At 39.5% G+C, this 22,799-nt stretch overlaps 1 protein-coding gene across 1 annotated transcript in view; it reads right to left on the bottom strand.

The window, feature by feature from the left end:
* PHACTR1 (phosphatase and actin regulator 1) overlaps positions 1-22,799 on the bottom strand; it is an 882,368-nt gene that overhangs the window by 832,725 nt on the left and 26,844 nt on the right. The window contains exon 2 of the mRNA XM_042782390.1: positions 5,058-5,204. Coding sequence (XP_042638324.1) covers positions 5,058-5,204 — 147 coding nt within the window. The remainder of the gene's footprint in view (positions 1-5,057; positions 5,205-22,799) is intronic.

The raw sequence follows: 22,799 nt of genomic DNA, 5'->3' as shown, positions 1-22,799 counted from the left end.
AGTTAGCTATCTTTAACTATGACACAGAAGGAAGACAGACCCTCAGAGAACTCCATAATAGAGGCTCCTGGCCAGCTATGTAGTCAGTCAAATGGATTCTGGCTACTGAATGTGGGAAATGGCACTTGAAAGGAGAGATCAGTCATGCTACATAGAAGCTAGAACTATATGACCTGCAGTAAATTTGAAATCATATATATATATATATCAAGAGAGAGGGAAGAGATGGGTATTTTTCAAAGAGAGAATGAAAGGAGATGTTTGCCAAGATCTTTAGTCTGATAAAATCATCTTGATTCAACTTAAGAATATTCACAATTTTGTCTAGGGACAGTTCTTATTGCTAAAGTTATGATAACACATTCTCAATATTGTGAGCTTTCATAATTTAGCTAAGTGAGGGAAGTCTTCCTTCTCAGTTCTGAGAGGGAGAAAAGAGTTCTCCTAACACTCAGATTTCCCTTAATCTGGCTGCCCCATCAATCTTATAGGTAGCCAGAGCAAGCCAAATCTGACTACCATTATCCTTTGGTTCTAAAACAGTGAAAGAGAACTGTGGAAGTCAGAACAACTATTCTTGAATGACAACTGGTAAAACAGATCTCAGCTTTCCAAAGAGGATGATATTAATTTGAAATCTCTTCATACAAAGCAATTCTGAAATGTTAGCAAAGATTAATCTCCTTATTAGAGAAAGTCGTCATTCTTCTCAAAAGTGCCCAACACTGTTTGGTGTTTGAAAAAATTAAATCACCAGGATGACTAGGATTCCTTCTTTTGGCATTCCTTTAAGACATTCTAGATATGTCTAAATCTTCTATTTACCATAATATTGTTATTCACTTTAGTGCATAATTACTAAATCCTCTTTGTTTCAGTACTTTCTATGTGTTAGATTCTTTCCCACATACTGGGAATATAAAAAGGAATAGAATACAATAGTCCATAGGAAAATGCCTGCCAGAGAGGCTGCAACTCTTCATCTCTTAATGGAGTTTGTAGTGCATAAAAAGGAATGAATGACTTCAGGAAGCAGGGTGAAATCTTGTAAGCAAAATGTCAGTGATGTTCATTACTAAATGAGAACACAATTAGAAACACTTGATACTAATGGTGTGAACATACTCTTCTTTTATAAGATGTCCTTTAACTCATTTGAATTACTCAGGAAAAACCTCTTCCAGTGTTTGAAGTGAGGTCTGGTGTGTCTGTATAGCCATCAGCAAGTGCATTAACTTAATTTTCTTTAGCATTCATACTGTCTTCATCAAATAATTATCTGTCAACATTTACATAACATACTACAGGCCAAACAGAATAAAACTCTTGACAGGTGGTTCTTTAAAAAAATAAGTGATATCACAGAAAATTTCTGTTCTCTATTTTCTCATGCTAGGATGAGTTTTGAAATTGGCATTTTCATAGAGTGATGAAAAACATTTTTATGCTATTCTTTGACTTGGGACCATTGGTGAAGAGCAGATCCTTCACTCAAGCTGTGGAGTTATCTCAGAAATATTACTTAGTACTACTGTCAGTGACAGGGTGTAGTTTAAGGAATGTTTAAATGTATAATTAGTATTAAAAATGCCCAATCCACTTTATTTGACAACTCTGTAGATTACTTTAAGTTAGTCTTTGCAATGATTTCATGATTACTGAGTAAAACAAATATTGTTGTTTTTATGTTGTTATGTGTGGTTGTGTTGGACCCAACTCATAGCGACCCTTCCTTGGGTTTCCGAGGCAGTATCTCTACAGAAGTAGATTGCCCAATCTTCCTTCCGAGGAGTGGCTGGTGGGTTTGAACCACCAGCCTTCTGGTTAGCAGTCAAGTGCCTTAGGCACTGCACTACCAGACCTCCTAAAATGAATGTATGTATATTTATTTTCTTGAAGCATTACTAACCTCTGAAATACTATACATGAATTTACATATAATGAGTAGGTGTGCAGAAATAATTGTTAAACATCCTATAAACCAATAAAAGTTTCTGTGGAAAGAATAAACACTGATTGGAGAGTGGAGGCAAGGAGCTCTGGTGGACCAATAGCAAAAGCAAAAGTTGTTGTTGTTGTTGTTATGTGCCATGGAGTCGGACCCGACTCATAGCGACCCCTCCTTGGGTTTCCGAGGCAGTATCACTATGGAAGTAGATTGCCCAATCTTCCTTCCAAGGAGTGGCTGGTGGGTTTGAACTGCCAGCCTTCTGGTTAGCAGTCCAGTGCCTTAGGCACTACGCTACCAGAGCTCCCTAAAAACAAAAGTAGTAGTCAAAAAGAGTTGCAGTTCAAATCCACAAACTGCTACATGAGAGAAAGATGTGGCAATCTGCTTACATAAACATTTACAGCCTTGGGTACCCTATGAGCAGTTCTAGTCTGTCCTACAAGGTCGTTATAAGTCAGAATCAAGTTGATGGCAGTGGGTTTGGATGTAGAGGCAGAAGAGACATGGGAAGAAAGGGCAGATGACAGCTTCCTTGCCTAATTGTTTATAAATTGTTGTTAAGAGACAAACAAAATTCTCTCTATGCCCAAATTATGTAATTTATCTGGAGTGTACAGGCTCCTCTGTTCAGCAATGCTGATAACGACACTAATAGTTTAATTACAACTTGCTGCTCAAGGAGATAAACAAGGCTGTTTGCTTTTTCAACTAGGGGTTAGAATTACTTTTAAACGCGGGGGAAAGGCACATCTGCGAGTAGATCTTACTTTGTCAGGAAAGCAACCAGAAACCAGCTGGAAAATAAAGAAAGCCCCAGGAGTGAGCAGCCGGTGCAAAATTAGAGCAAGAACACCCAATTTGAGCAGTGGAGCAGTAGGCGTGAGACGTAGTAAACAGGCGGCAAATGTAGGTGGGCAGGGATAGAAAAGTTCTCTGTGGCCAGATCTTGCGCATTTTCCCCAGGATTCCATCACAGAGAGATGCTGCGTACCTCCTCCCTCCGCGGTCCAGTCTACAACCATGTCTCTGTCAGTCCTTGGCTTCAGCACCTCCGAGGAAGGACAGCTCCTTTACCGCAGTACAAGCTCTGCTGAGTCTGCCTTCCCTCCCTTCACCCAACATGCTTACTCCACAGCATTTCTCTATCTCACTGGGTGTCTTTCTTGCCACTTTGCTTTTAGGGGTACTTCAAGGGACATACAGAAGAGATTAAGGAAAATCGTCCTTATTTATTTCCAGATGAAAAGGAAATAAGTCCTGCTTGGGTTCATCTTTTAATTGGCCTCCAGAGCAATTTAACCAGAATAAAAGATTGCAAGTCACTGGATTTCATCTGGTGGCAAAATGATAACTTTTCTCAGCAGTAGCCGGACCTTGCACCACTTTTTTTAGTGCTTTATTGTACTTTTTTCTTAAGTGCTAAAAGAAGATAAACAACCTTTTATCTGCTGTATCTTCCCCAGACATTTTGTAGTAATATATACTAAGGGAATACACCTGGGATCAGTAGCAAAGGAAAAAGTGGAATAATTTCCAATACCCTGGGTTCAGAGAATGATCTTGATCCTTCTCAGTCCTTTTAAGACTCCTCGCAACCATATGCAGAACTTGGAACACACAAAGTGAGGACCATAGAATACTAAAGCATGCCACACAAAATGCTAAAGCTTTCCAAACAATGAACCCTTTTCCATGGTCCCAAAGCCATGAGAGTAAACATTCAGGGAGAGGCAGGGTATGTATGACTGAAAAATTCAAATCATTAAGACAGGAAAACTATACTCCAAGCAACTTGGCTATTGTGGCACATTCAGTTGCCATTCTCTCAGCCATCGAAATACTGGTTTCTCATCTAATGCATTTTGTTTCTCTATGCAGTTTTCTCTTGGGTCCAAACTTCTCCATAGCGAATAAAACACCCATCATACCCATCACACACACACACACACACACACACACATCTTTTGATTCAGTTCCATTTTAAAGGAACTTTACTTCCCTAAAGAAAAATGCATTATCTGCTTTTTAAACTTATTTTTAAAGAGAGCCTTAGGAAAATGCCCTCATTGCTTTTGAATTGGAGCTTTTATAATACTATAGAACTCTGAAGAAGATGAGGCACAAACCAGGTTTGGGGCCTAAGAGTCATTCAGAGAAAGCAGAACTGTGACATTACTGGTGAACAACTCCCTCCCAATGATAGTGACAACTTACTGGTATCAGGGAATGAAGTTGCCTGTGAGTCAGGAACACCAACAGTAGTGGGAAGAGCAGAGTCTAGGCATTTTTATCAGGTAACCCTGAGCAAGCTCGATGGAAGTAGTTTTGACTCTCAATCTCTCTTTTTTTTAATTGCCCTTTTTTTTCTTTATCCCTCCCTCCACCTTCCCTTCCTTTTGCCCTCCCCTCCTTTCTTTTCTCCTTCTCCTCAGTTAGTTTCTCTTAATTCCTTTTGAGTCACTTTGGGCATCAGTTCCAGTGACAGCATCAAACCATGTAACATGTGTCCTGTAGACTGTGCTATTATTATTATCACTATGGTTGCTTTCCAGCTGCTTGGTACAAGATAAATGTTCTGCTCCCAAGGAGTCAACCCCACCCCCTCTCTTCACTCCAACACCACAGCAGTACTATCAACCTGTCACAATCACTGGAGTCTGAATGTCACCAACAAGTTCCTCCCTGTAGTAGCCCCACCAGCAAACCACCAATGGAGCCTTTACCAGCCTCTCCACCGCCAGCCAGCGCACCCTTATCATGACCCCTCTCTTAGCTATTCCTTATGATCATTGTTACCACTGACAAGACTTTTTTGTCTTCAGGAAGGGGAAAGCCCGCGTGTGACTCCTGGGCGGATATAGGGCTCCACGCACTACCCTCCCCCACCTCCGCATCTCTCTTACACACGCGCGCACACACACTCACACACACACTTTCCTGACACCGGCAACACAAAGAGAGAGAGCGAGCGTGCGCCCGGTGCCCGGCTGGGTAGGAAGCGGGGCGGGGAGCAAAGGAGGGTCGGGGGGCTGAGCCAGCCCGGAGGAGGGAAGGAAGGGAAGTAAGCGGGTGGGAACAGAGGAGAAGGCGAGCGGGTCGTCCTTACCTGCTCCCAGGTTAAAGGAGATCCTGGCCTCCGCGAGGTATGGCGTGTCGCTCTTGGAGCGGACTCTTCTGATGGGCCGCCGGTCTATATCATCCTCCGAAGATGCCGCCATTAATGTGGGAGGCAGAAGCAGGGTCGCCCGGCGAGCTGAGAGGGAGAAGGAGATGGAGAGACAGAGGAGAGAGGCGGAAAAGGGGAGGAGGGGAAAGGAAGAGGCTCACACACAAGGAAAGGGGGATGGGAGAGGGGGATGGGAGAGGAAGGGAAAGGGGACGGGGAGGGAGAGGAAAGAGAGGGAAAAAGGAAAAAAAGAGTGAGAGAGAAATAAAGAGAGCAAAGGAGAGAAAAGGGTGAAGGGAGAGAAAGAAAATCCGTTAAGGATTTGTGGACTGGAGCAGAGATCTGGCTATCTATCCCTGGCTTTCGCCCGGGGCTCCCCCCAACTCCTCTCCCAGCCTGAGGGCCAAGAAGTCAGTGCTTCTGACTGACTTCCCGCCTCCCGCCAGCAGCCCCAGTTTTCAGCTCTTGGCACAGATAGGCTAATGCGAAAGTGGAGAGTCCAAAGCAAAGATGCCCAGTCAGCACTGTGCCCTCTCCCGCCAAATGCACTTACTTTGCTCTTCAAGTGCACGCTTAGGTCTCTTCAACACACGATTATCTAGACTGGGGATGGCTGAATCCCCCAATTTGGGCTTTCCCTGCTTAGTTACTATTCCAGGGGTGCAATCCCAAATCCAGTTGGTCATGAAGGTGGGTATTGCAGGGGTACTCATCACCCCCTCCTTTCTCATTCAGGAGTTCAAACAGGTAGAACCAGATCTGAAATCCTTAGAAGCCTCTTATCTGCCCCTTGCACACTAAAGTTAGAGGGTAGAGAAAAAGATTGTATGGGTTTTGGAGGAATTTGGCAATAGGGTTTCTAGAGTTGATACTTTGAATGTGAAGTAGGTATATTCATTCAGACAGAATTGAGTCACCCTCTTTTATAACCACTAAGTTCTGGAATATATTTGTCCCTGTATACTCTTTCATTAATCTTCACCTTTCTCTTTATTTTGGTTACTATAATACAAAAATTTAGTCTTTGGATTAGATCTGTAGTCTCTACAACCCTGACAATTGTTTCCAAGGGAGAGGTGAAGATCAAAGGGTCTTTACATTTACTTTGAACATTTACACTGTGTCCCCCCAACCCTCCCATACAATACAGCTGATAACCTAGAACGGTTCTGGGGAGTGCACCAGAATGGTTTGATTCTCTTATTGAACCTATGGATGGGCTAACCTCTTTTATATTTGCCTTTTCACAGCTTCTATCACTTTGTCTCTTTGTGGTCTGATATTGCCACTCTTCTATCTAATAAGAGCCCACCTGGAGTACACAGATAAATCTTACTTGATTTCTTCCATGTTACAAAGAAAACCTCAGTGACAAGTCATGCCCTTTAGTCTCAGAGGAAGAAATGTTGCTTCCGCTCTGCAGTACTTCCCTCTCCACTTCAGTGCTGATTCTAACTTGCCCCTTGAATCGGTTTACCCTGGAACCTTCATACTCTGTACATTGATCTCTTACCTTCACACATGCATGGTAACTCTTCATCTTAGAAATGATGTATCTGCTGTGATCATGCTGCCTCTTCTAGCTCTTCATCATATTTCTTTCCCTTTCTGTTTAACTTTCAGTAAAACTCTTGATGCCACAGGCTTCATTTTTTCTACTACCAAACCCCTCTTTTCAGCCCCACTGTTGATTTCTGTGCCCATCACTCAGCTAAATTTATTTTTAAAATCATTAACAACCACCTAATGGTTAAATCCATTTCTTTCTTGACTTCTCTGAAGTACTTTGTAATCTGTTCTTCTTAAAATTAAGGATCTGAGGTGTTGCAAACTCTTTGAGCTCTATTACTAACCTATAGGTTGGTGGAAAAAAGGCCTAGTGATCCACTTCCATAAAGACTACAGCCAGAAAAGAAACCCTACAACACAGTTCTACTCTGTAACATATGGGTAGCCATGAGTAGGAATTGACTCAACAGAATAGACTCAATGACATCAGGTTTGGTGTTTTAAACTTCTTATGTTAGACAACCTTGCTTTTCTTCCTAGCCATCCCCTAACCACTTCATTTGTAATTGTTAGGCAACTCTCTGAATGTTTACTTGGTACTCTGTCTTGGCATTCAGGATCTTCTACAACCTGACTTCTACTTGTCTTCCCAAATTCATCTCCCATTACTTACCTCCTATCTTTGTAGTATTGTCCCAACAAGTCTGGCTCATTTTTGCATTTACACCTTTGTTTATGTGCCACACCATAATTTCTTAATTATAAACTTCCCATACTACTTCTCAGAAATTTGGATAACTGACTAGCTAGTCTGCGGCATTAACCCAGTACATAGTAAATGCTCAATAAATTTTTTAAAAAATAAAGAAATGGAGGAAGGTAAAAGAAGGAAGGAAAGAGAGAAAAAAGGAGCAAATGAGGGTTATATAACTTATGAGTGGTTACCTTGGGGATCAGATCCAATTTGTCTGCCTGATTTAAAATGCTGTGCCTTTAACTGGTATATTGATTTGCTGGTAGTAGCTTATGTGTGTGCGTGTGTGTGTATTCTGTTGACTAACCATACTTCAAGTTCACTTTTCTATGGCATTTACCTCATTATTGGGCTTCATTTATCTTTTGTGCATGTAAATTAAAAATGGATGCTCCTATTCCAAAAGACACAGCAGGGGTATTTGATTCATCACATGAACCATGAAGGTTAATGCTTTTGTTATGACTAATCAGCTTGTAAACCAATATTAGGATTATACCACTTAAGTGTTTAGATTTAGGCTCTTAAGGAAGTACAAAAAGTAGGGAAATAAAAGCAAATAATTGTGTATTTTGTATAACCTATGCCTTCCTTTGAAATGCTGCAGTACTACCTGGTTGCTCAAAATGTTCAAGATTATTGTCTTTTTTGTACTGTCTTTAATCAGTCATGTCTCTTGAAAAAAATGATAATTTAAAGAAATACCTTTCTACAATAATAAAAAAAAAAAGAAAGTAAAAAAAAATAATAAAGAAAAAAATACCTTTCTCTATGTTCCTTTGATTTTACATATTAATGGTTCTTGATATAAAGAAGTGTGTCCTTGAATTTCTGTTTCCTATTCATTCAACATTTTAGAGGATTAAGATATTTTGGGGAGCTCTGGTAGCATAGTGCCTAAGGCACTTGACTGCTAACTAGAAGACTGATGGTTCAATCCCACCAGCCACTCCTCAAAAGGAATGTTGGGCAATCTACTTCCATAGTGATACTGCCTTGGAAACCCAAGGAGAGGTTGCAATGAGTCAGGTCCAACTCAACGGCACATAACAACAACAACAGAATATTTTTACCTCTTTTGGTTTACCTAAGGAGCTCTGAGGGAGCTCTGGTAGCATAGTGGCTAAGGCACTTGACTGCTAACCAGAAAGCTGGCAGTTCAAACCCACCAGCCACTCCTCAGAAGGAAGATGGGCAATCACTTCCATAGTGATACTGCCTCGGAAACCCAAGGAGGGGTCATTATGAGTCGGGTCCGACTTGATGGCACATAACAACAACAACAACAAAGGAGCTCTGATGGTGTAGTGGTTAAGACATTTGGCTACTAACCAGAAAGTTGGTGGTTCAAATCCACCAGCCACTCTGTGGAAGAAAGGTGAGGGAATCTGCTTCCTTAAAGATTTACAGCCTTGGAAACCCTGTGGGGATCACTATGAGTCAGAATCAACTTGATGGCAGCAAGTATGATTTGATTCAGTTTACCTTTCTTTAGAGGAGCTTAAGTGAACTGCCATATTATTTCATTACAGACTGTGATAATTGGAGTTGTGTATCAACTTGGCTGGACCACAATTCTAAGTGGTTTAAACAGTTGTGATGTGAGTTATTCCCATGAGGAGATCAGATGTACATGTTTTGAGCAGTCAATCCTTTGAAAGGGCGTTTCCCTAGGGGTATGGCCTGATTCCAATATATTTATGGACATCCTGGGAAGCTCTGGTGGCATAATGCCTAAGGCACTTGACTGCTAACCAGAAGGCTGGTGGTTCAAAGCCACCAGCCACTCCTCAGAAGGAAAGTTGGGCAATGTACTTCCATAGTGATACTGCCTCGGAAACCCAAGGAGGGGTCACTATGGGTCTGATCTGACCTCATGGCAGTGATTTTGTTTTGATTTTTGGTTTTGGGAAAATGAGATGCTCTTCTGTGGATCAGGATCCTGTTGTGCTGCCTACAACTGTCCATGAGGGAACACTCCACCATTTGGCCTGGTGATCTTGGATTCATCATTCATTGGAGTCAACAGCCAGTATACTGCCTGCCAACCTTGAGATTGTCAGCCCTTGTAGTTCCATGAGTTGGGAAAAGCCTCCAGCTTGACATTTGATCCAAGAACTTGGGACTTGCTAGCTTCTATATGTGCATGAGCCATTTCCTACAATAAATCTCTCTCTCTCTCTCTCTCTCTCAGCTTTAATGGTTTTGCTTCTCTAGAGAACCCAGCTTAACACATTTGATACCGAGAGTGGTTCTATAGAGACAAAATCATAAGGATGGGCTTCCTAAATTCGTTCTCACTGATTCTGTTTTGTTTCTCCAATTTGTTTAATCGTAAAGGCACTGGTGATTCTGCCTCCATTACTAAAGAGGGCCTTGCTAATCCATGGCATGAGGTGGCAACATGAATATGCATAATAGCACCACCAATAGTTCAAGTATTTTTGAGAAATGAGGCTCTGGGTGATCATGTATTTGATAATTTTCTGCAATTTTGTCAGTATGGGCAGTATAAGGAAGCTGGTTGGTTAGTCCTACTTATGCTAGACAAAGTGGTGAAAGAGCAAGATGAGTTCAGGGCTGCTGAGTCCCAGCTCAATTGCCACATAAGAGACCTCAATGCTTCCAATTGTGCTCTGAAAGAAAGCCTATTTCTTCTAGTAACAGAGCCGCTATTGCCGAAAAACAAACCCACAGTCTTATTGTAAGGGTGCTTGAATTACAACACCAATTGAATTGCCAGCCCTGAATGGTGTCTGAAGTTAAAATGGGGGCATTGGTTGGGAAAAAAATGGGATCCTGAAACCTGGAGTGGGGACATATGGGCAGACAGTCAGGAAGATGAAGATATGGAGCCTGCAAATTCTGTTGAATCCCTCCCATCTGAAGGGATTACTATAAAACCATTATGCCTTCCACCTCCATTTGATGGGATTAACCCAACTATTCCTGCTGGGTCATTGCCTGAGGTAGATGTCATGGAAGATGTTGCTTAATACTCTAGGAAACTACCCCAACCACCCATTGTGGCTGCTAAACCTATAACTAAACTTAGGTCCCAGCAAGCCCCAAAAGGTGAAATACAAAATGTGACTGAGGAGGTGGTACACTACACTCAAAAAGACCTACTTGATTTTGCTAGCATGTACAGACAGAAACCTGGAGAATATGTATAGGAATAGCTACTGAGGGTGTGGGATAATGGTGCAAGGACTGTAACATTGGATCAGTCTGAGTTTATTGATCTAGGCCCACTAAGTGCAGTTTCTTCATTCAGTGCTTCAGCCTTAGAGGTTAGGAAAGGATCTAATTGTTTATTTGGTTGGCTTACTGAAGCAAGGATTATGCGGTGGCCTACCTTAAGTGAAGTTGAAGTACCACACCTGCCTTGGTATAATGTAGAAGAAGGATCCAAAGGCTTAGGGAAATTGGCATGTCAAAATGGATTTATCAGACTAGATCCCTAGAGCCAGAAATGGAATGCCCAGAGGACATGCCTTTCACCAGTACATTGAGGAACAAATTTGTGAAGGGAGCTCCAGCATCCTTGAAGACTGCTGTGATTGCTATCCTATGTAAGCCATATTTGACAGTGGGAACTGCCCTAATTGAACTAAGAACTATGATGGGGCTAATTGGACCCTGTGGTAGTAGGGGCCAAGTGGCAGCAGTTAATCAACAAAGACAAAGTGGGCATAGTTACCATAATAGACAGCAGAGTCAAACAGTAATCAGAATACTCTGACTCATGTGGAATTGTGGCATTGGCTACTTGTGCATGGTGTTCCTAGGAGTGAAATACATGGCAAACCTACTAAATATTTAGTTGACCTGTATTGACAGAAGAATTCTAGGTTGCATGAACAGCAGTCTAGATTGAATCACCAGAATACAGGATCATGGCCTCTCAATCAATTCCCAGACTTGAGTCAATTTACAGACCCAAAACCCCTTGAGTGAAGGGGAGGCTGGGTCCTCTTGAGGAAGGACCCCATTACATTGCCAAAAATTTATAATGTCAATCTTTCTCCCAGCCTTCCCCAAAAGGATCTGAGGCCTTTTACAAGAGTGACTGCTCACTGAGGAAAAGGAAATAATCAGACTTTTCAGGGGTTGCTGGACACTGACTCTGAACTGACACTAATTCTAGGAGACCCAAAGCATCACTATGACCCACCAGTCAGAGTGGGAACATATGGAGGTCAAGTTATTGATGGAGTCTTAGGTCAGGTGTATCTCACAGTAGGTTCAGTGGGTCCCCGAACCCATCCTGTAGTGATTTCCCCAGTTCCAGAATGTATAATTGAAATAGATGAACTGAGCAATTGGCAGAATTCCCACACTGGGTCACCCCACCAGGCAAAGAGCCACAACTAGCTGAGGGGATGCTGAGGGCAAGGGAAATATGGAATGGGTGGTGGAAGAAAGTAGTTCTGAATATCAGCTACAACCACATGACTAGTTGCAGAAATGAGGGCTGTGATTGTTATATTTCTTCATTGTATATGTAAGAAATATTTTTCTTTCCTTCTGTTATGAACTATGAAACATAAACAGGTATTATATTAGGCAAATATGTGACTTTATAATTGTGTTTATTTAGAGATTATATATGGCTAAGGAGATGTGTACAATTGCCAAGTTGACAAGGGGTGGACTGTGATAGTTGGAGTTGTGTGCCAACTTAGCAGGAACACAATTCTGAGTGGTTTAAGCAGTTGTGAAGTGAATTATTCCCATGATGAGATCAGATATATATGTTTTGAGCAGCCAATCCATTGAAAAGGAGTTTCCCAAGGGGTGTGGACTGCTTCCAATATATTTATGGACATCCTGGGAAAATGAGACACTCTTCTGTGAATCAGGTTCCTGTTGTGTTGCTTACAATTGTCCATGAGTGGATATTCTACCATTTGACCTGGTGATCTTGGATTCATCATTTGTTGGAGTCAACAGCCAGTATGTTGTTGTTATTGTTAGGTGTTGTTTAGTTGTCTCTGATTCATAGCAACCTTATGCACACAGCAGAATGAAACACTGCCTGGTCCCACGCCATCTCCATGGTCCTTGCTATACTTGAGCCCATTGCCATTGCCACTGTGTTAATCCATCTCGTTGGGGGCCTTCCTCTCTTTCTTTGACCCTCCACGTTACCAAGCATGACATCCTTCTCCAGGGTATGGTCCCCTCTGACAACATGACCAAAGTAAGTGAGACGAAGTCTGACCATCCTCGCTTCCAAAGAGCATCTCGGCTGCACTTCTTCCAGGACAAATCTGTTGGTTCTTTTGGCAGTCCATGGTACCTTCAGCATTCTTTGCCAGCACCACAACTCAAAAGCATCTTTGGTCTTCCTTATTCATTGTCCAGCTCTCACATGCATACAAGACAATTGGAAATATCATAGCCTGTGTCAGGCACACCTTAGTCCTCAAGGAGACATCCTTGCTCCTCAGCACTTGAAAGAGTCCCTTTGCAGCTGACCTACCCAGTGCTACACGTCATCTAATGTCCTGACTGCTGCTTCCGTTGGTCTCAATTATAGAACCAAGCAACGTGAATTCTTTGACAACCTCAATCTTTTCTCCATTTATCATGATGCTGCTTATTGGTCCAGTTGTGAGGATTTTTGACTACTTTATATTGAGATGTAATCCATACTGTGGACTGTGTTCCTCAATCTTCATCAGTAAATGCCTCAAGTCATCCTCACTTTCAGCAAGCAAAGTTCCCTCTCCTCACCTGGCTCCCTGCTGTTGAATTCTCAATCTGTTCCTATCTCCTTTGCCTTTTCTGTCCTCTCCCTGCCTTCCTGCCTCACTCCTTGTGGGGTGTGACCTGGGTGCCCTCTCTTCACCTGGGTCCCTGCGGCTGACTCCTCAATCTGTTCTGGTCCCCTTTGCCTTTTTTTGTCCTGTCCCTGCTTCCCACCTCACTACCTGTTCTTAAGTCCCTGGAATAAGAATAAAAATGCTATCACTTTAAAATCCAAAATGGTTGCCACTTGTAAACATTCAAAATGGCTGCTCTCTCAGTCATTTTAAATATCCAAAATTGCCACTGCTTGTAAACATTCAAAATAGCTGTGCCCTCTGTCACTTTAAATATCCAAAATGGCTGCCTGTGTAAACAATCAAAATGGCTGCGCCTTCTGGACAAACAAGAAGGTCAGTAACAGAAACAAGAAAACCTGCAATATCTTGGGATAGGGGAATAAGAGAAAAAAGGCAGAGAAGGAGAATAATGAAGAAAAAATGGGAAAAATGCAAAAAGAAAAACAAGGAACGGTGTTAACCATGAGGAAAAAAAAAGAAGAAAAAAAATTTTGCAACCAGGAACAGGGAAAAGAAAAAGCTGAAAAATAGGACCTGGAAGGGGAATAATAAAGAATAATAGTAAAAAGGACAAAAGTATTAATAATAGTAGTACTTTTAAAACACACAAAAGCAAGCAAACTAAAAACCAGAAAAAAAGAGAGGAAAAAAATAAAAATCAGGGGAGGGCAGGGCAGAACACTCAGACTCCATCCAAGTACACAGAGTGGGATGGAGTTACTGCGGGACCAGAAGGTGGGTGGGAGTGGGGGATGGCCGAACCTCCATTCATCAAGTGGGTGTGGAGTATAAGAGTAACAAGCAGAATGTCACACCTTTTCAGTCGTCCAGGTCTGGAGTGTCCTTGGGATTACTCAGATATCTTCTAGTTGTAATGTTATAATTCTGCGCAGTGGCGTTCCAGGAAAGGTGCAGGGACCCGGGGTCACAGCCAACCATGCCTGGCCTAACACTTACAGAAGCTGGCAAGTCCAAAGTTCCTGGATTAGAAACAGCCAGTATACTGTCTGCTACCTTGAGCTCGTCAGCCCCTGCAGCTGCATGAGTCAGGAAAAGCCTCCAGCTTGCTGCTTGATTCAAGAACTTGGGACTTGATAGCTTCTATATGTGTGAGCCATTTTCCTAAGATAAATTTCTTTCTCTCTGCCTCTCCCTATATAAGCTTTACTGTTTTTGCTTCTCTAGAGAAACCAGCCTAACACACAGGCTATTTTATTACTAAAATAATATTGGATAGAGATACACTTGACAAATATGGTGTATGCAATGTCACATCCATTTTCACATTCTTGAATTCTTTTATCACACTTTCATTCTGACTATTATCTTCCATTTCTTGGATTCTCTAACTCACTTTCTCCTTCATTTACCTCTGTTGTTCACTTTTCCCATTCTCTTTTTCCTTTGCTTTGCTTTTTTCACATCCTCCATTTGTTCTTTCTAACAATTCCTTCAGAGAATTCATGTATCTTTCTCTTATCCTGATATAAGGTAGTTGGAATCAGGCTGGTGCTACCTCCATTACTATCATTGCCTCATCAGGTGACACTACCAAGTCATTCTACTACTATAGGTCTTAGTTATTTCAGCTATAAAATTCAAGGATTAGATAACATGATCACATAAGCCCTACCTAACTCCAAACTCTATGGTTATTTGTAGCTACTCTTATTTCTCTACTTCTTTCCATAAATATTTATGATATATTTTGTCTCTTAATCTAAGAAAATAGTTGTTCCTTTGATTTGTGACTAATAATATTTAGCAAAGTATCTGTACTTTAGCCAGGTGATTCCATGTTATTCTAGTCTATTTTATGTAATTCCATATTCTTTAGAGTCTATTCTTTTCTCGTATTGTTTCCATCATATGGAAAATGACTGTGGGTATGTGTATGTGGGTATGAGTTTGCAAATTAAAAGCATTGAATTCAACTGTGACCTCAAAAACTTTCAAATATATTTTTTCATGACTTGCTTCCTCTAAATATGACTGCTAGCTTAAGGAAGAGAGTTTTTTTCTTTCTCTTTTTTTTTTTTTTTTTTTTAAGTCTGTCAACCATTTAACACAGAAGCTCTGTGCATAAATGTTATATATGGGGCTAGAGCCAAAGAAAGAGAAGTAGTACAAAAAGATGCTAAAAACAATAACATTTTATACATCCATCATTAGCATAGAAAAGAATGTAGGTGAAAAGGAGAGGAAAAAAAATGGTGCAATATTCCATTTTCATTGAGAAAACGCTTCAGATGAGCACATTTATTTCTTAAGAACATTACTCAAAGTGTATTTCTAGGACACTTCCTCATTGGAAACTTTTCAAATACTTATTAAAATATGTATTCCCATCCCTCTTAGCTGCACCTACTGGACTTACTGGATGAGAACTACGTATCTAGATTTTCAAAAGGCTCCCATTATGTCCACTTTTGTCACTTTTAAATATTATAGTGGAAGTCTTGACCAGGGTAAAAGGCAAGTAAAATAAATAAAAAAGATATGCTGCTGTTGTTGTTAGCTGTTTTCAGTTTGGCTCGGATTCATGTGACCCCACGCACAACAGAATGAAACATTTCTCAGTCCCACACCATCTTCCTGGTTGTTGCTATGCTCATATTCATTGTTGTGAGCACTGTGTATTTCCAGGGTCTTCTCATCTTCCATCACTATATCAGACAATATTCTGTTGTAATCCACAGGGCTCTCATTGGTTAATTTTTGTAAATAGATCACAGGCCCTTTCTTTCCTAGTCTTAGTCTGGAAGCTCTATTGAACTTAACACCTTTCTTTCAGTTTGCTGTGCAATGGTAGCTTTCATGTTGCTATAATGCTGGAAGCTATGTCACCAATATTTCAAATACTAACAGGGTCACCTATGGAGGATAGAGTTCAGTGCAGCTTCCAGACTATGACACAATAAAATAGGTATAAAATTTGGAAAACAAGAGTAAAATCATCCTTAGTCAAATATGTGATTGTGTACATAGAGAATCAAAAGGATTGTAAAAACTATTAGAAAGAATATGTTTACAATGTCATTAGATACAATATCAGTATAAGAGATCACTTTTATTTTTATATAATAGCAAAATTAGAAAATAAAAATCTAAACATACACTTTACAATAGCATCAAATTCATTGAATCCTGAGGAATAAACCTAACAACAGATGAACAAGATTTCTGTATGGAAAGCAATAAGACATTGCTGAAAGAATTTAAGAAGACCTAAAGAAAGTTTCAATGAAGTGAATATACCATGATTGTGCTCGTGTATTAAAAGATATGATATTGTTAGGGCATCAGTCACTTTATGTTCATCTATAGTTTCAATCAATCCCAATAAAAATCTCAGCGACTTTTTTTGACAAGGTGGTTCTAAAATTTATATGAAAATGACAAGACTAGCCAGCACAATTTTGAAGAACAAGTATAAAGCTGGTGGATTTATACTAGAAGTTAGCAAGACTTCACAAAGGTATAGAATTAAAACAATATATGGTACAAAGAAAGATAAATAGATCAATGGGAGAGAAAGGAGAATCTAGATATAGACTTGTATGTGAACAATCCCCTGATTTATAACAAGAGTACCACTACAATACAATGGGGAAAAGATCAACAAATAGTTCTGAGTCACTGTTGTTGTTTTATGCCGTCGATTCAGCCCCATCTCACAGCGACCTCTCGTTGGGTTTCCGAGGCAGTATCACTACAGAAGTAGATTGCCCAACCTTCCTTCCGAGGATTGGCTGGTAGGTTTGAACCACCAGCCTTCTGGTTAGCAGTCAAGTGCCTTAGGCACTATGCTATGCGAGCTCCTTCTGAGTCATTAGGATATCTATATACGGAAGAAAATAAACCTTGATCTCTGCCTTACATCATACACAAAAATAAATTCCAAATGGACCTAACTGTGAAAGGTAAAATTAATAGCTGCTAGAAAGCAATTTTTTTTCTTAGAATACTTTTTTTTTATGACTTCAGGGTAGGCAAACATTTTTTAAAAGGGACATTAAAAAAGCACTAATCATCAAATAATAGATTGGTATACTGATTCCATTAAAATTAAGAACTTCTGGTCATCAAAAGATATCATTAAAAATGCAACACATCAAAATATGTGGAATGCAGCTAAAAAATACCAGTAGGGAAATTCATAGTACCACATGCTTACATTAGGAAAGAGAGAAGTTCTCAAATTAATACACTCGTACCTGAAAGAATCCTCATGGTTCAATGATTAAGCACTTAGCTGCTAATAGAAAGGTCAGTTAGTGTTTCAAACCAACCCATGGCTTTATGGGAGAAAAGAACTGGTAATCTACTCCCACTGAAATCTCAGGCTAAGAACCCCATATAGGAGTCACTATGATCAGAACTGACTCAATGCCATCCAATAATAACAACAACCTCAAGAACCTAGGAAATAAGAGAAAAATAAAGCAAAAGTCTGTAGAAGAAGGGCTCATAAAGATAAAATCAGGAATCAGTGAAATTTAAAACAAGAAACCAATAAAATATAAATCAATGAAATGAAAAGCTAGCTCTTAAAAAAATCAGTAAAATTGATTAACCTCTAGCAAGACTGACAAAGATGAAAGGAGAGAAGAAAGAGCTCATCAATATCAAGAGTGGAATAGGGCATATCACTACAGATCCTGCAGCCATTCAAAGGATAATAAGGCACACAACATCTTTAAGCACACATATATTCAACAATTTATATATAAAAAAAATTACATGTACTCTTAAGAATAAAAGAAACAAACAATTACCAGAAAGTAAAAAAGGCAAGGCACAGACTAGAAGTTATTTTCAATATACATAAAAAGACTTGTTATAGATTGAATTGTGTCCCCCTCAAAACATGTGTTACAAGTCCTACATCTCTATACCTATGGATGTAATACCATCTGGGAATAAGAATTTCTTTGGTGTGTTAATGAGATCGTATCACTGTAGAGTGTGCCATAAACTAATCACCTTAGAGACATGAAAAGAGCAGATTAGGCACAGAGAAGAAAGCACAAAGGAAGGAGCACGTATATGCCACGTAAAGAGCCCTGAGGAACCAAGGAACAAAAGCTGAAAAGAGAAGGGATCTTCTTCTAGACCTAACAGAAAAAAAGCTATCCCCTACAGCCAGCACCCTTTAGACTCCTAGCCTCCTAAACTTTGAGAAAATGAGGTTCTGTTTGTTAAAGCTACCCACTTGTGGTAGTTCTGTTATAGCCGCACTAAGAAACTAAGACAATTTGCAACCAGAATGTATAAAGAAATCTTAAACAATAATAAAAGGACATAAAATTCAACTCAACTCAATTTTTAAAAAAATCTGGCCAAAGACTAGAACAAGGATTTTGAAAAAAGAGGATATGCAAATGTCCAAGAAGCATATGCCAAGATGCTCAGGACCATTAGTTACAGATAAATTAAAATTAAAACCTCAAGGAGATATCCTTATATGTCCATCAATATGAGTAAGATTAAAATTTTATTCAATGCCAAATATTGGTGAGAATGAGGAAGAACTAGAGTTCTATCCACTGGTGATGGAATGTAAACTGGTAAAACCACTTTGGAAAACTGTGTGCTTATGCACACACACAATATACATAAACATATACATATCCTATGACTTAGCAATTCCACTTCTAGATATATTCTGAAGACAGGAGTTCATATGTACACACACACGAACAATCAAAACAAAACAAAAATTTGGATAAGCATGTTCATAGCAGTTTTAACCCCAAATTGGAAACAATTCAAATATCTACCAGCAGGAAAATGTATAAAATAATTGCAATATATTCATTCATGTAGTTGGCACTTGTTGTCAGAAAGGACCAGTCCCTAGAGAGAGACATCTGCTTGATAAAGCAGGGGTTCATCGGGGGAAAAAAAAAAAGAAGAAGACCCTCAACAAGATGGAATGACATAGTGGCTGCAACAATGGGATCAAATATAGCAAAGATTGTGAGGATGGCATAGGACCAGAAGTGTTTTGTTCTGTTGTGCATGGAGTTGCTCTGAGTCAGAACTGACTAGAAGGTACCTAATAACAACAAAAATAATCTTCGCACAGTGCCATACCACATAAAATGAAAGAGAACAAACTGCTACTACAAGCAGCAACAGGAATAAATCTCATGGACATAGTGTTGAACAAAAGAAGTTAGAACTAAGATAGTATATATTGTATGATTCTTTATAAAAAGTTCAAGGGCACTGTGACAGAAGTTAGACTGAAGAGATACTGTTATGGAAGAAACTCAAAGGAACACTTTGGAGTGTGGTAAATATTCTACATCTTGATCTGGATGGTGGTTACACTTTTTAGAAAAAGTGATTGCTTTCTGTAAAAGTTTATCAAATTGTACATTTTGTATTTGTGCACACTACCCTACGTATGTTATATATCACTAAAAAGAAAATTTATGAAAAAAAGTTATCAGGTTAGTATGGTGCACAAATAACTTTAAGAATTATTGCCTTTAAGTTAATCATACTTTATAGTTAAAATAATATTTTCTTAATGACTTGGGCCATCTTTCTGAAAATGAACATTTCACTATGCCAAAATCCAATAGTATTTTTTTTCTATCTCACTCTTAATTTTAGGCTATCGTCTTATCATTTTGTAACCATAATCTTTTAAATATTCTGTCCCCAGTGTTCTGAGCTGAAAGAGAAACAACAATAAAAACAAAACAACAAACAATAACACCACAAATAAATGTATTGGAAATGTGTAGTGAATAAGAATGACAGTGAGCTCCTAGTTATGTCAGATAGTAATACAAAATCAATAACCAAACCCATTGATATCAAGTCAATTAAGACTCCCATTTACTCTATAGGGCAGAGTCGAACTGCCCCATAGCACTTGCAACTGGTGTTTAATCCAATTTTTATCCATTCACTTGATGCTCAGAATTCCAGGATTGTCATCTGTATCTGTTTCACTTGTTTTCTCAAATCTGTGTTGTAGAGGGACTGGGCAGACTAATCCTAACACACACACACACACACACACACACACACACACACACATATATATATATATATATATAATGTATATATAAAATGTATAACTTGATGAACTTTTACAGAAAACAATTACTTTTTCTAAAAGGTGTAACCACCATTCAGATCTAGATACAGAATATTTACCACACCCCAAAGGGTTCCTTTGAGTTTCTTCCAAAACAGTGTCTTCAATCTAACTTCTTATTAGCTTTGTTTGTCACCAGGACACCATTTTGTCTCCTCCCTTCCCCATAGGGTTTCCAAGCCTGTAAATCTTTGCAGGAACAAGAGTGCCACATCATTTCCATGTGTGGAGCAGCTGGTATGTCCAAACTGCTGAGTTTTTAGTTAGCAGACAAGTGCTTAAACTATGCTACCCAGGATCCTTACAGACTGACGCAGTGCCTGCCAAATGAAGGGGGCTTTTCACAAGAGCATAGAAGCCAAATCTAAAGGGCTCTTGTGAGTCAAATATGGGACAATTTGAGCCTCCCAAAATGAAGTCCACTAATGAATAACAAGCCATTAAAATATCTACTAGTCCATATTGAAAATAACTGGAAAATTGAATAAATAAGCATAGTAAAAGGAGGGTCTTGCTTACAGAAGAATGTTGAGAACTGACATGTCAATGTGGAGGGGGTGCTTGCATTGGCAAATCATCATTTTGGAAAGATCATAGTAAAGATCAAGCAAGAATCAATAAAATAAGCATTTACTGTTAAGTCAGTTCTGACTCATGGTGACCCTACATGTATCAGAGTAGTGCTGTGTTCCATAGGGTTTGCCATAACTGATTTTTCAGAAGTAGATGACCAGGCCTTTCTTCCAAGACACCTCTGAGTGGACTTGAAACTCTGATCTTTTGATTAGCAGCCAAATATTTAACAGTTTGTACCACCAAAGGACTCCCGAAGTCAATAATGGATGTTAAATTTAGAGGGAAAGGTTGATGAAAAGCAGGATACAGCTCTGGTGGTGCAGTGCCTAAGGCATTTGACTGCTAACCAGAAGGCTGGCAGTTCAAACCCACCAGCCACTCCTCAGAGGGAAGACTGGACGATCTACATCCATAGAATTAGCTGCCTTGGAAACCCAAGGAGGGGTCACTATGAATCAGAAATGACTCAAGGGCAGTGAGCTTTTTTTTTTTTTAATGTTTCCCTTCAGACTGCTTATTAGTTTCAAGGGAGAAATCAGACAACACCTTGTCTTGGCAATCAAAGTTGCCACCAGCAATGAGGGACATATGGACCTCCAGATGTGATACCTTGAGAAAGTCATAGTATCATATTTGCAGTATTCTAGCCTAGAATTCTGAGTCTAATCATGAGGAAACATTAGACAATCCTCAAATTGAAAAGGTCTTTTAAAAATGATGAGGGAGACTATAATATTAAAAAATGTCAGTGTCCTGAAAGACCAATTATAGGCCTGGAAATGTTCCAGTTTAAGGACAGTACAAGAGCCCTGACCCTAAATGCAACTCTCCACTGGATCTTGACCTTAGACTGAAATGACCTCTACACTGGATCCTGCCATGGAAGATCCAGGACATGATTCAATCAACTGACAAAATTAGTATGCAAAGAGCAAATTAAATTAAAGTATTAGTATTAGCTTTACTGCACTTGATACCTATGCTGTGGTTATGGAATAGACTCTCTAATCCTAAGAAATACACACAAAAGTATAAAAGATCCTAAGGGTTCAGATAAAAGTCATAGATGACATAGATATAAATACACGTACACATATACGCCCACAAGATCACACACATGTGTTCTCTATCCTCTCTCTATGCATATATACAGTCATGTGCTGCATAACATTCATTTGGGCAACTTCTAGCTGCAAAAACGTCTGTATTCCCAAACCCCATAAAGCCTATTATATTAAAAATTTGGGGAACATAGTGGCATAATACCGAAAGTGTTTGACTGCTAACCAGAAGGCTGGCAATTCAAACCCACCAGCCACTCCTCGGAAAGAAGATTGGGCAATCTACTTTCATAGTGATATGGACTTGGAAACCCTAGGAGGGTCTCTTTGAGTTGGGACAGACTCCACAGCAGTGAGTTGTTTGTTTGTTTTTTTTTTTCTTCACATACAATGGTTCATAATAACAAATGGGTGCTACTTTGCAATGTGTATCAAAACATTATTATTACTGTATTACTATGTTAAAGATGATTTAGTGAATCTGCAAGGGTATTTTAAATTATTTTCATGCATAGAAAGATACACTATATACTGTATACTAAGACAAATATTTAACTAACTCATGTGAGATGTGAATGGTACTTAAGTGTTCTGATTTATGTATAAATTTGACTTAAGGACAGATTTAGGAATAGGACTTATTCATAATTCAGTGACTGCCTGTATAAAATAAGGTGTTCACACAATGTTAAAATCACTTAATGTCTTATTTCACAGAAAGTATTGTAGACATTAAGAGGCTCATGATTGTATATGAATATATCTTTATATACATATACCAAAACCAAACCAAACTCACTGCCGTGGAGTCAGATCCAACTCATAGTG

The sequence above is a fragment of the Orycteropus afer genome, unplaced genomic scaffold, assembly GCF_000298275.1.
Source record: "Orycteropus afer afer isolate SDZICR_OR568_19922 unplaced genomic scaffold, OryAfe1.0 scaffold00012, whole genome shotgun sequence".
NCBI lineage: Eukaryota > Metazoa > Chordata > Mammalia > Tubulidentata > Orycteropodidae > Orycteropus > Orycteropus afer.
This window is presented reverse-complemented; position numbering and strand designations above follow the sequence as displayed.